Source organism: Pleurodeles waltl, chromosome 3_1, assembly GCF_031143425.1.
Source record: "Pleurodeles waltl isolate 20211129_DDA chromosome 3_1, aPleWal1.hap1.20221129, whole genome shotgun sequence".
In the NCBI taxonomy this organism is placed as follows: domain Eukaryota; kingdom Metazoa; phylum Chordata; class Amphibia; order Caudata; family Salamandridae; genus Pleurodeles; species Pleurodeles waltl.
Genome location: NC_090440.1, coordinates 43,037,178 through 43,051,658, shown reverse-complemented (window position 1 = coordinate 43,051,658; position 14,481 = coordinate 43,037,178). Strand labels below are relative to the sequence as shown.

The following is a 14,481-nucleotide window of genomic DNA, read 5'->3' as shown; positions in this document are numbered from 1 at the left end:
TTAGAGTTAGAGTGCAAACAAGCAGGCTTCCCGTTTCTCCAATTAGTTATAGTGAACCCACTGTCCACTTAACAGAATAGCTTCCTTCGTTGATATGTCAAATGCAAAGAACACAGATGTCCTGTTTGGGTAAAACACACTCCAAAAGCCCAGTGTTCCCTATTACAAATGGTAACTAAATGGTCAGAGGTGATCAGGCTTAGTTTCATGCGTTATTACCATTTTAGTGTTATTCTAGGGAACAATTCCAGAACTGTTACAGGGATTTTAAGCTGTTTCTGAATTACAGAATCATGTAAAACATCAACCATTAGAATTCGTTTTTTCTATTCTAAAGAACTGTCAGTTACAAATGTCTTGGGCTGTCCCCATAATTACCTTATCTCCCTCTCATTCATGCTAAACTGCATTTAATTATATGAAATACTGTAGTATTGTCCCCTCTGTGCGTAAAATGGGAATCTAACTGTTGTAGGTGTTTGGCCAACTAGCAGATTGGGCAACTGCTCTCATGTGCTGTAGCCTACACTCCTTCCCTTAACTTGCCTTTCCAGAAGTAGATTTTTGTGTGCAAACTCCTCTCTTTTTCCATAGGTGTTTCTTGATCCTTTGTAGCGTAACCTCTGCATTGTTCTCCCATTCTGCTCTTGACAGTCATATTTTACTTGAAACATGAATAGTAGAGTAGTCTTAGTTCATTATCTCTCACAGAAACCCATTGCCTCTGCAGTAACCTCTCCAGACTGCAGTGTTTTTTATGTTTTTATTCTTTTAACAGAAGCAGGATATGTGTGAGGCTAAAACAATGTAACAAAAAGCTAGAACTTTACTGGAAAATTATAGGGAAATATCAGAGAATGCTCGTTAATCCAGAGTGAACACTTCATTTTAAATCTCCTTGCAACCTGGTAAGAGTTCTGCGCCATCCTAATGTTTCATAGGAATCAGTGCTCGATGGCTCCTATGTACTGTCTTCAGAATCAGAAAGTGGCTCACATGATTGCATTACAGGGGAAGACCTTTGATAATGGAGGGCTCTTCATTTGCAGAGCTACACACAATGCACAGAGCCCTAAACTCAAAGCCCGCAGGCTATGGGACATCGCAGCAGATCTTCGGGGCGGAGGAGATGTGTGTACTGTTTGGCATGCAGACTAAGAAAGCGTACCCACTGAAGTATTTTAAAGGCCATACAAGTTGACAAAAGACCTCATTTGGCTAGTCGTGCACATCTCAGTCATGGACATTAAACTGCACTTGAAGTAATTTATTTACTTTCTGTTATCTAGGCACAGACTGGGGGAAAGGTCATGGTTGTGAAACAACATGTAATCAGTTCCTCGAACGCTCTAAGGTCTCCTAGTCATTTCTTTGAACCTTTGTCCTTCAGTGAACCTTAGTCAGAAGCTGCAGAATGTTTCAGTTGCTCTTTTTCAGCTTCTCTTGCAGTTTCTAAGGGTTGTTGTTCTCTGGCAGGAACATTAACCCTGTTAAACAAATTCATTGCTGAAGCTGCTTTGGAGTCCCTTTGAAACAGCAAACGCTTGGTCACATAGAGCAGTATATCTCAGGGCATGTCACTGCTTAGTTTACTTACCCAAAACAGTGTGTTTCTGAGTGTATGTAGCTCTTAGTTTAGGTTACATACAGCAGTGCAAATCACAATGCATGTAATCACTTAGTTCAAGGTCCATTGAGTGGTACTTATCGGAGTGCAGGTAACCACTTTAGATAGGTTACATAGAGCAATAAGCAACAGAGTACAGGTGAGTACTGGTTCAGTTACATGTAGTCAAGTAAGGGGATTGGCAGGGTGAAGGATTTTCATACAGATTAGGTCAGGCTTTTAGTGAAAGAATTGTCTGACAAGGGCAGTGATCGGTAATAGCTTTGGCTGGTTTTTGAGTTCTGGGTCAAGTATGACATAGGAACTTACTATCCCTCTGCCAACCTCCTTTTAGATCCAGAATTGGAATTTGCAGAAGGCTAAACATTATGTATTTTTCTCGAAGACTATTCTGATAATGGTCAACTAAATAATTCTGAGGTGTTAGTGAGGTTAAAGTGTCCAGTGTGAATTATGCTGTTTTCCGATTACTAAATCTTCCCAGACTTTCACAAAAAGGGGAGTTTTAATTAGCTTCTTTAACTACTCTTTTAAAATCACGAGTATTTGGTGTTTCTATCGTTTAGATAACCGTAATTGATTTAAAATGCCATTTAAATTCTTTGTCCAGGAGCTTGGCTTTCAAGATAGGGAGAAATTTCCATCAAAATTGGCACTTATCAACTTCTAACAAAATTGAATGTACAGTGTATGTGTCTTGCTAACCATTCTTAACTCAAGCCCAAGTCAAGTTAGAGAGCAACTGTTCGGCAGGTTTAAGATATCTTGAAGACAGTTGCTCCAACAGATTTCAAGGCCATGATTAAATCTTTTCCCCTAAATCGAAGATCCAATTTTATGTCAGCAATGGAATATATTTTTGGAACTAGGGACTACAAGAGACTGAAGGACTCGACAAATAACATCTAGCCTTCTTAATGACAATAGAATAAAAGTAGATTTTATCTTCAATACACTTAGATGGGTTTGGGGGCTCCCCTTTATATTGGTAAGAGTCATGTAGGTCCATTTCATTTTGCCCCAAGCTGCAGTTCTCTCAACTTTTCAGTCTGCCAAATGCTGTATTTCTGGTTTTGTTCATACCCACTAACAATTTGTTATCTTTGTTATACTTAAGAAGTGAACTAAGTGATCGTTGTAAATCAAGCGGGTTGTGTCCAGGATGGCAGTATCATATCATCTGTATACGGAAGTAGGGGGACAAGCTGACCTCCTATTTTCAGCAGGTTTTTAACTCTTCATAGACCTTCTTCAATGTCAGCTACATATACATTAAACAGAAGTGTCAGCATGCAATACTGCTTCAGATCGTAATTTGTTGCAATTATTTTCAACTTTCCCCAGTAGCCACAAATTAAAGTGTAGCATCTAAATGGCTTCAGGAACTCGTCAGATATTCCATGTTTGATTTGTTCCAACCATAATATTCCATTATTAACTATATTAAAGGTTGAGGAATACTGTAAGAAACAGGCATAAAATGTGATTGTTGTGCCTCTTAATTTGTTTCTGGACCAACAACTATAAAGTAGTGATGTTATCCAAGGTCTTACGTCCCTTACTAAAACGTGCGAGAAAAAAACAGAATAGGTTAGCTTCGTCCACTGAGACTAGATATTTGCGAACTGCTTGGTATCATTATCAAGTTAGGCAATTGTTCCATAAACCTCTGTATTGGCTCTGCACCCTTTTTAAAACTAGAGCGAAGGGCTGAACCAATCTAAGAATCAGGGCTAGTTTACGATCACAAGCATCTTCAAATAAGAGTTGACTGTGGTCTTAACCGGAAGGCTATATCTGCTTTGACTATACACCTGGGAATCCCATTGAGAACCAGGACACTTGATGAACAGGTGACTTGTAAAATATTTTGGATGACTGTTCCTGACTCAAAAAGAGGCTGAAACTGATTGTTTCAGTTACATCTCATCATAATACATCCAGTGTTTGGTACAAAGCACATACATGTGCAGCTTGTTCCTCTGCCTGTATTAATTTTAGCTCATGCTTGTATGCTCTTCCTTGTAAATCGCAATTAGATCCCAAAATTGCTTCAAGTCATGTTTGTGCTGCTTTAGTTCTATAACCCCATGGCCTTAACTGGCACTCCTGTTCTGCAAAACATGCAGCCCTATTTATTAAAGTATATTCTTCCTTTCACGCCTCCAACTGATCCACTTTGCCCAATTAATGTTTTGATTTTCATGTAATGTTGTTGTTAATTTGATGTTTTATGGGTAAACCTTAGAGTTAAATTAAGAGTTTCTAAATTGTCTTTGTAAAGAGTATTCTTTGGTACAAGGGTAGGTTTCTTTTCCATTGAAATGAGTTAAATTGTGCTGTATGTCTTGGTATCCAGATCATTGTAGGCTGTGAATGTTGGTTACAGATTTCCAATTATGCATTTGTTGATTATGAAGTTATGAATCTACATCCAGCCTGCCACTTGCCCACCAAGCACACTTGCATGGAGATTTCCCGAGAGCTCTCAGTTGAACAGTGTGATCATATGACTTTTTTTTATATGAGTGTGGGTTCCATTTTGTTCCATGTTAATGTATCCCAGCTGCCGAACCTAAACTGTAAACCAAAGTATTTTAACTTGTGTTTTCCTCTGTTTCCCTAGGGTATCATTAATTTTGGAACCAGTGAAAATAAGCTTTGTTTTGACCTAATGTCCAAGCGGGTAAGTTCTGCGTTCATGTTGCAATCTTACATGAGGCTCACTCTAATACTGCGAGAGACTGGTTTGTTTTAGCTTTCTATTAACAAGCTTTTAAATACACCCAGTTCCGGTAGTACTGTCAAACCCACACATCTGTGACAGTCTTGCCTTTTACATATTTTACTTTACCATAGCTTTTCTTTTTTTATAGTAGGTCACCTGCAACCAGGGCCACTGGAAATAAGGGATTGTGTGGCTACGGCGTTTTTGCTGTCGTAAGGACCCTTGTATCTCTACAAGACTGCTGGATGAGGGGCAGCAGCACCTCTGGTTGTAGACAACTGAGTCACTCCCAAACAGGTGGCAACTGTTGGCCCAGCCCTTCTGGCTTCTAGCAGCATCTCACCAAAAACATGAATAGTAAAGGTGATTTCTGGCAGCGGCTCAGGGATTCGCAGTGCAACACGATTTACCCTTTTAACTCATTAGAAATGAGTCTATTAGACACACACAGGCAGAGAAGAAGATGCAGGAAAGTTGTCAATATATTGAAAAGACTGCAATCTACTATAAAATACCTGAGCTGCAAAGATTAGGATAATGACGAGACAAAATCAGGATTGTAAAAATAAGTGATGTGAATATGAACACTCCTAACATTTTGCAATAAAAAGAGCAAGGTATGATACACCTAATCTGCCCAAACCATATCCATGAAAAGCACCCCAACCCCCGTTACCTTGGAGCAAGGTCTGCCTCTAGTCCCCAAATCGAGACGCAAAGACTGAGGTCTGCTGAAAAACGACGTGCAGTGTAGATGGAAGATCCTGGGTGGAACCCCCTCTAATGACCTTGGTCTCACAGTGTGTTTATATAAGGCCCATGGTATTGTTCGTTCAGATATCCTGACTTGGGTATGTGCCTAAGCGTCAGATTGTGTGCGTAAACCTGGATTGTCAGTACCATAACAAAATTGCCTGACATTTTCATATTCTGTGAAGCAGAGGGACATGATGACAATGCAATACGTACACTACTGACAATTACGCTTTCACTGAACGGCACTTGATTATAACATAAAAGCATTTCTTATAAAATGCAAAAACTGCAAGTACTGTTAAAATGAATGAAAGATGAATAATAAAACTTAGCATGTTTTCTAGGTAAAAGGGCACAGGCCTGCAAGCCGAGGCTAAGCTAATCTCCTTTTCCCGAGCAAACTAAAATGGATCCATGACATTGAATAATTATGGATTTGCCACTCAATCCATCATCAGCTGCATAATCTACAGAATTTAACAAAGAAATTGTTTCTAGCTCAAACAGTTCAAAAGTTAGTAAAAACTCAGCATGTGTTGACTCAGAGCAGATCGACTGGTCACCTTCCTGTTGCTTATTGCTATATTTGGATGTTAAATTGATACTGATAAGGTACAGCCTATGCGCAGACATTACTAGCAAGTGCAAAAATGGCAAAATAATGAAGTAATTCTATCATAAAATGTGCCACATTACACTGCATATTTTGCCTTTTCTTGTCACATAATTTAATCAACCGTGCCGCATAACTTGGGCCACCTCTGCGCATAATTCCAGTGGTCCTGCCTGCAACTATACAGAAAGATGCCAGTCTTTACATTCACATTGTAGTGTAATCTTTGGCTGCTGAATTTGCAACCTGCTTATCAGTAATCAATTATTTATGGCAATATCCTTAGTGAAAAACACAGTTAAAGTTGCCTTAAGGTTGTACTACAAAACCAAATAAATGAGACCGTTGGGTTCCAATGCATCCTCTTATGTGTCCTGACATAGCATTTCACTTGATCAGGGGTGTGGAATTTATTAAAATATCTACTTGTCCAGGGGACAGGTTGCTTCTCAAATCTACTTGTCCTGTAAAAGATCTACTTGTCCCTTTGGTGCCATGTAGTGTGGCGACAAATTATGGCAGCAATCTCATTATGTAAGAGCTCTGATAATAGCCTCTCTGATTATGCCAGGGCTACTACCATAGTAGGGCTTGAATACTTGCAGTTTCAATCCCTACTGTAGCACTTTCCTTATTTTGCCACCTTTCTGCAGATCTGCATACTGGGGCTGGAGGAAGCAGTAAGCAATAGTTCCAGGGCTGGAATGCCTTTGAGTCTGCAAACCTACTAACCTGCATGTTTTAAAGATTTTCACCAGCTTCTCTCTAATATTTTCCCATAATAAGAAAGGTTGGACATTTACTCCTGACAATGGCAGAATTAGAACTTCTTCCAGGGTTGGGAAGAAAGTGGCCGGAGGGAAAATGAACTTGCAAATGCTCAATAGATTTTCACATGAGCAAATCTACACATGCGTATTTACCCATGCTAAAATACAGTTCACAAATATTTATTAGGGGTACGACATATACCATGCGTGCACTTTTGTGACTTTCTTTAAGAATTTGGGGCCACATGTGGGTAGGTTGAGATTTGCGACCCGCAAATTGCGAGTCAGAGCGACTCGCAATTTGCGAGTCGCAAATCCGAATGTAGGATGGTGTCCCTGACACCATTTGTGATTCGCAAGGGCTTCGCAAATGCCCACCTAGTGAATAATCATGAGGTGGGTCGCAATTTGCGACCCCCTTGCGAATAGCGCCCTCACAGGGATGGTGGCCTGCTGGAGACAGCAGACCACCATGTCTGTGACTGCTTCCTTAAAGGAAAACGAGATGCATTACAAAAACGAAAAATGAAACGTTTTCGTTTAATTTTTTCAGAGCAGGCAGTGGTCCGCAGGACCACTGCCTGCTCTGAAAAAATGTTTACAGTGACATTCACAATGGGGAAGGGGTCCCATGGGGACCCCTCCCCTTTTGCGAAAGTGTTAGCACCCATTTGAAATGGGTGCAAACTGCGATTGGTTTGCGCCCGCGGTCACAAAACAATCCTACATTGCACTGCGAGTCGCAATTAGGAAGGGAACACCCCTTCCTAATTGCGAGTTGCAAACCCGTTTTGCGATTCGGTAACCAAGTTACTGAATCGCAAAACTGGGTTTGTGCATCCCAATGTGCTTTTTGCACGTCGCAAACAGCGAAAGTCGCTGTTTGTGACATGCAAAAAGCTACCTACATGCGGGTCTTGGTCCCTAATTAGGTCTGGTGTTAACAAAGACATTTTGTTTTTACTAAACTTCTATTTCTCTCTCTTTCGGCTGGCTTTACTGTGAGTGATCGCATTCTGCTCTTCCACAAGGAGCATATTGGCACACAAAGTAGTTTTGTTCAGTGTCAGGAACTACAGTGGCAATCAGTGACGTAACGAAACTGGAGGGAGCCCCTTTGCAAAGAACATAGAGGAGCCCCCTCTCCAGACTCACTCAGGGCAGGTGCTGTGCTGAAGGGGCCCCCTGGAGGGCGGCAGCGGGGCCTTTGTTATGCCACTGGTGGCAACGTGTGCTTTTAGAGTTCAAAAACTTTTTGGGGGGTTTTTGCCAGTGTTTGTTACAATGTTGAGGGCCTGGTAGCTCCCACAACAATAAAGTGTTACAAAAGCCATGTCAAAACAAGACACGCATTGATGAAACTAAAAGACTTATAAAAAATATGTCGGACCAGTTGGCTTTGTCAGTGTTTGTTTATTTTCATGCTTCCCATATTCGTTTTTAAAATGGTTACACTGATTTTCCATTAGAAATATTTTTGGGAAATACTAGCATGCAGCAACACATTTTACTAAATGACACTTCATTTGCATCTAATCAGAGAGCATTCTGGGAGCCTTATACTTAGCCTCACAGCCTAAACATTTCAAACGTGTATACACGTTTTTTTGTTTGCACTGGAACCAACGTCAGTAGTGAAGTGTGACCTTAAAACATTTATTTACAGCACTCACCCTAATAATGAAGGCTTTCAAATAATGAACCATAAATACAAGTTCGAACAGCATTATTTTTTGGAAACACATTACCTCAACTGCAGAGAGTTCCACTCTCTGTAAACAGGCAGCCAAAGGGTTTGTGCTGCAGAGGGTTGGGCCTACTTGTCCCAAGGACAAAGTAAACATAAAAACTTGTTGCCCTTGACCCCAAACAAGATGTCCCGGGCATGGGGCGATAGGAATTCCACATCCCTGCTTGATGCACAACCAAAGAAATCCAGTTTTGAAGACCATCCATGGGATATGACAATGTCACCAGTTTCATATTTGTTTTCTCTTTTTCCTCAATTCGGTCACCACTGCTGGATATTGAAGTTGACCCAGAGCGACATGAACCACATTGAACCCCCGCTTCTGCAGTACCCAGACTGGAAGGGCCATATGTTGTGAGTAGCTGCCTGTGTCTGTGGGAGTTTATGGTATATTGTGACTGAAGCACAAACAAGGTGTCTGCGTACATGAAATGTGGCCTAGCTGCATGGAGCTGCAGAAAGCATGCAATGAGTTTAGAGGTGGCAGGCTTCAGCAGCAGCTGTCACATTTTGGGATGACATATCCATATTCTTTAGCTGTCATAATAATAAAGTTATATCCTGTTAAGGACACAGAGGTGATAATTAACTTTTCTGATTTTGCTTTTGTCACATCAGACCCAAGTAAACGTCCTCCAAACTGCACTTCCTATGCGTCCATGGGAATCACCATATCACCAACAGAAAATATGTGACCAATCAACTCTTTTTTCCATTGCCATCGATTATTAACATGAAGTTGCATTCCATTCCTCTTTTGCCTCTCCTGTACTGTTCTGTACATGGAATCAAAAACACATTATTGAAGAAAACTTCAGTAATATACTTGACTAGTGCACTGTCTCAGATAGATAGATAGATAAATACAATACATGAACCATCTTCCAGCGTCTGAACATGCACATAAAAGATCAAACACAGAATTAATACTCATAACAATCAAGTATGTACCAGAACAATAAATATTTTCAGTATTAATCCTGAGTGATATAAACTTCATCTCCAAGTCCTTAATAGGATATAAACTTTCATTTACGGTAGTTAGAAAACCTTTTATTCTTCATGAGGACCTGGAGGCGAGGATTATGCATGTTGAAAACATTTTAACTATCATAGAAGTCACCTTCAAGACAGTCTTCAAGTAGAATCTGTCGACCTGGTGGCACAATTCCTAATGTTTCCCAGTCTAACTCCATCCATAAAAGCGTTGGACCCCATTACCCGTTCAGCTGAATGTACTCCGAACATAGTCAAAAGAATGGCATCCTCCTGCGCGATCTACTTAATTCATCATGCCATGGTTGGTGACTCACTGGTACAGTCTTCTTCTTCTTAACGGAGAGTCACAGCTGTTTCACTATGTTAGACCTTCACTCACTCGTTCTACTCTGTCCTGCACATCACCATCCCACCCCACACAGACTAGAATTATCCAACAACGATGCATGCAAAGAAATCAAAGGATATTAGATTAGGTCTTTTTGCAAACTTAAAGTTACTTTACCTTGGGTGAATATTCTGCCCACAAAACCAGTGTCTGTACGTCTGACACTACTTTTGTTCAACAGGCATAACACTATAGATTATGTCTTCCTGGAACACAGCTCCTTTAGCTGGCCAACTGGACAACATATGCAGAACCACATTCACATCCCTCAAATATGCCTACCTCACTTCTTATTGCCTAGACAATCCTATTACCCTGATAATCTTATTACCTTGACTAGTTTGCAATCGACAGGAAGCTGCCCAGTGGGGCCGCTTCTGTGTGTATGCAGACTGAAACAGATTTTTGGTTGCACAGGCTTTTACCTTGGGCAGAAAACTCGGGCGGAAAATTGAGGCTGTGTACTAGGTGTGATCCTGTGGGTTCACCACCTCTCTCCAGACACTAACTCAAACATCGTCCCCATACAGACTGGTATTTTTAAAGAATTCCAGAAGTCTATGCTCACTGGTAAGGAGCAAAGCCTCCTCCAAAAAGTCTTGGAACCTGCCATTGGCTAGAATCCTCGACACACAGCATAACTTGCCATCCCCAAGTGGTGGGTGGGGGATCCCCTCAAGGTCTGCCAGAATCGAGGCCTACTGAGGAAGAAGAATTAGAGAACCCTACAACATCTCCGGAAGAACAGAAAACCTTGCCTGTGAATTCCACAGTGGTGTGAAAAGATTCCTTCACCCTCCACACTAGTTAGAGCAATGGGCAGGCATCATTCCTTGCCAGCCCCGGCCAACTTGTAATTATGAGAAAACTCCACTAACCTTACTGCCTTTTACAGTGGAATAATGCAGAATACTCCCTTGCAAACTCTCCTTAATTGCTCTAAGAGAATCCTCTGAATCTCTTTTGCCTCAACCGTTTGGCCCGCTGTGGATCTTGAGGAGAAGAAGGTACTCCAGCCCTTCTGAGCCTGTAATAGGTTCCATCTTCTAAAACCTTGCCCACAGTGGGTACGTCTGTAAAACTGATCCCCAGAAAAGAGCCTCTTGGCTTCACTGGCACCATCAAAAATCTTAGGGCCAAATACTTTGTGGACAGAACCCTGTGCCTTAGCCAGTAAAGATGTTTACTCGATTCCCAATCTCTTTAGGAAAGGGTTAGTATAGAAACAGTTCTCGGCTACCAGGTGCACTATAGATATCTCCAAGTCACCTAACATGGGATCTCCTCTAATAAGAAGCATTACTGCTCAGAAGGGATTGTGCTATTTAAGTTACCTAAGAAACAGATGGCATACTGAGTTCATCTGGCCAGTAAGCCTGGGTCCATGGGTGTGCCCGATGCATTTGTTGGCTCCTCAATGAACTCAATAATCCTGTTCGATGGCCCGAAAATATCTGAGAGTTTGTACTGCCAGCGATCTCTGGAGTAGTCTGTTCTTTTTTGGGGATTCTTCATAAACATACTCAAGAAATATGTATTTGGGATATCTGGTCCACCCTGTCTTCCAGCTAGGGGCCATGCAGTCTGCTATGAGCTTGCTTCTGACTTTATAAAGGCCAGTGCATCCGTATTTGCACAAACGATGGCCACCTTGTCAGACATGACCCGGAGAATTCTGGGAATTATACAAGTAATCAGGATCAAACATCTCTTCCCCCTCATCATCCATGGCCCTGCCTCTTGGATCCATCTGGTGTTGATTGGGATCGTATGTCGTCTTCATCAAGCCTTTGTCCAGAATCCAAGGGTATGACTTCTAATCCCATCTGTAAAACTTATCTGAGAAACATGCTCATCTGAACCCTTCTCAGAGAACTTGAGGTCCTTAAGACTAAAGTTATCAGGGGCATCATGGCCATCATGTACCTTGTAAATCTGCTTACCAGGAAGATGGTGGTGAGGGTAGTCCTTTGTTTGGGTAGGACGACTTATTTCAAAAGTGGACAACTATTTTGGGAAGGGTCATCTTTGTGCTTGGCTTTGATGTTTAATGCTGCCTGCTCTGCCCTCTAACTCTTAGCATTTGTGAAGCTCCTCAGTTCGTTTTCCCTTTGGGCGAGGAGTGAAATAACTGGCCTGGGGGCCAATTTCAGCAATTCTTTGCACAGTGGTACTATGGCTGCAGAAACTGTGTACTACACTGATGAGTCCAGATCCTCCACAACACCATCCCTTAATGTGTTTGGTGTATATTTCATCATAATCAACAGGTCCTTCGGAGAGGTGCCTACACCGCTCATTGTGTGAATTGCACAAAACACCCAGATTGTCCTAGAGGTACTTTCCCTGTGTGGTAGAAAGTCTTAGTGGTTGGGAAACCTCCAGCACAAGAGTGACATGCGTTCCTAAGTTGGAGCTGCTTCCACTGATAGTGAGGAGATGTCAGTAGAGCACTTTACTTAGGGCCTGATTTAGAGTTTGGCAGATACGGTTTGTGGCGGATGTCCCTTCTGCCGTATTACCATCCTATTATATACTGTGGGAATCGTAATGTGGCGGATGGGATATCGTCACGTTTAAGACGGTGTAAATCAGGCCTTTAGGCTGTTGAGAGTCAAAGAAAGTGAAGAGCCCGACATAAGAGATCATGAACTGTTGGATTGATTGACCTGTTGAAGTCATGTTTTGTGTTGTTGTTTTGTTGGTTCCTATGGACTTTCATGTGGTGTCGTTTTGAGGGTTATGGCTCTATTCATAAATGCAAATTTACAACCAAACGTTCCTTTTTTAAATTTTTTTTTATACATCTGCCAAGCATTCACAAAGGAATTCATGAAAGCGTAAATGCATTTACTACTGCAGATTTCTCTGCCATGAGGACGGAGAAACCCTCAATATTAAACCCCAGTCAATGGCTGGAAGTGGGTGTTCCAATGCACTGTTTGCATTGAAAGTTTTGAACCGCAACAAACATGTATGTTTGTGGGCATTGCTAAACTCTGATCTGACCCCTTTCCTCCCACAATTTGGCTGCAGATGTTCCTCTGCCTAGGCCTTGAGTAGCTTCCTTTCCATGTGGAAAGAAAAGTAGATCACCCCTAGATTTGGTAGGGGCATAGGGGACTTCCCCACGGAAAAAAACCTGCATTTGCACAGGACTCTTAATTCCACCTGTATGGAGTTCTCTAGAAAGTTTATTTTTGACCACTGTGAATAAAAACCAATATAGAATTTTGTTAAATGATCATATGTAATTGTGTGCAAATCACTATGAGCCAGATGTAGCAAAAGATTTTGCCTTTACAAGTGGTGCGAATCGGTAAATTTCACATTTTGTGAATGTAAAATAGCCTTTCACAGTGTATGAAGGCACTGCAGCCCCATTTCAGGGAATCACAATTTTTGGGATTCCCTAAAATTGCGACTCCGTGTAGGGAATCACAGTTTGCGATTCCCTAAAGAGGAAATCGCATATAGAGAATTCCTATTTGCGATTCCCTATGCACATGTAACAGGCATTTCCTAAGTGCGAGCTGGACATTTAGGAATTGCAGTTACCATCAACTCCAAGTTGATAGTAACCATGTGCAATTTTTTTAAGTGCCATGTAGCACACTTATGCCGCAAGGGCCTGTGTGCACTTTAACTTAGGCCCTCAGCACCCTTGGTTTTTCATTTCCTAATTTGTGATTTCCTAATAGGAAATTGCAAATCAGGAAATGCAAACCCATTCGCACTTATGGGCCTTCATGCCCATAGGAACGAAAGGAGTTGCAATCCCTAATAATGATTGCGATTCTGTAGGAATCGCTGTTTTGTTACATACCATTTTGCATTCCCTAAAGAGCAATTTCTTAAAATTCTCTATTTAGGTAATGCATAATGTGATTTTGATACATCTTGCCCCATATTACCTTGTGCTTCATTTTCCTTATTTGTCTACGAGGTTGAGTAGTGATGTAAAGTGGGATTTTAAAAGTACTTTAGGCAAGAATTGCTTTCCAAGGACGTTTCGTGTAAAAGATATTTAAATATTATTTCTAGCACCAACATATCATTATGTCTAAAATGTAATTGTAAATACATTTAAAATGTTTGCAACTGATAAAACGGTTATTAGAGACGGCTAAAACTCTTTTTGATGAAATTCTAAAAAAGGTTCATTCAACATACGGTGATTATTAATGTTTCCATCTTAAACTAAAAGAGTCAAAAGTGTCTTCATTTGCTAGTGGTTTACTTTATCAACCATCTATTTTCTATAGATCCGTTGTAGATTGACACCTGGTCCTCGCTAGCTCAGTATTCACAAAATTAAACACTGTTATGAAAATCTGCCTGGTTAGACTACTTGGGTAGCAGGTCAGGCAAGTGAATATCTGTGTTTAGTTTATCAGTTAATTTGGGAGAGTAATCTTTCAAACACAAGACAGTATTGAAAAATCATCTTATAGCAATGAACAGAATCAGATGTGCTCCTCACCCACCTGTCTTTTTCATTTACTTGTAGTGTAAGGGAAGAGGTGGCCCGCTTTCTGACATATTACTGCAAGACGCCTGCTCCTCTGAATGCAGAAAATGTGAGTTATTTGTTAAGTCTCTGTACAGATTGTTTCCCAGGAGTCCTTGAAGTTTTACATTACTTAGTTGCATTTCCCTCTTTCTTCTCATATAAAAAGTCTCACTTTTTTTTAAAGTTTTTCAAATTCACTTTGAGTACTGGCAGAAAAGCCTCTTGAAAACCTTGAATTACTTTACACAAACTTCTAATGAATGAATGAAGGATTACTTTCCCACCACAAAATAACTTGTAATATCTATGCCCTTATGTCTTCCATTGTAAGATCACA

General features: G+C 40.9%; 1 protein-coding gene across 2 annotated transcripts in view; it reads left to right on the top strand.

Annotated features, from left to right (window-relative positions):
- The window catches only part of ACCS (1-aminocyclopropane-1-carboxylate synthase homolog (inactive)), an 81,024-nt gene that overhangs the window by 30,880 nt on the left and 35,663 nt on the right, over positions 1-14,481 (top strand). For both annotated transcript variants that reach the window (XM_069221800.1, XM_069221799.1), the window contains exons 3-5: positions 4,254-4,313; positions 8,528-8,598; positions 14,142-14,211. In XM_069221800.1, the coding sequence (XP_069077901.1) occupies positions 4,254-4,313; positions 8,528-8,598; positions 14,142-14,211 (201 nt within the window). The remainder of the gene's footprint in view (positions 1-4,253; positions 4,314-8,527; positions 8,599-14,141; positions 14,212-14,481) is intronic.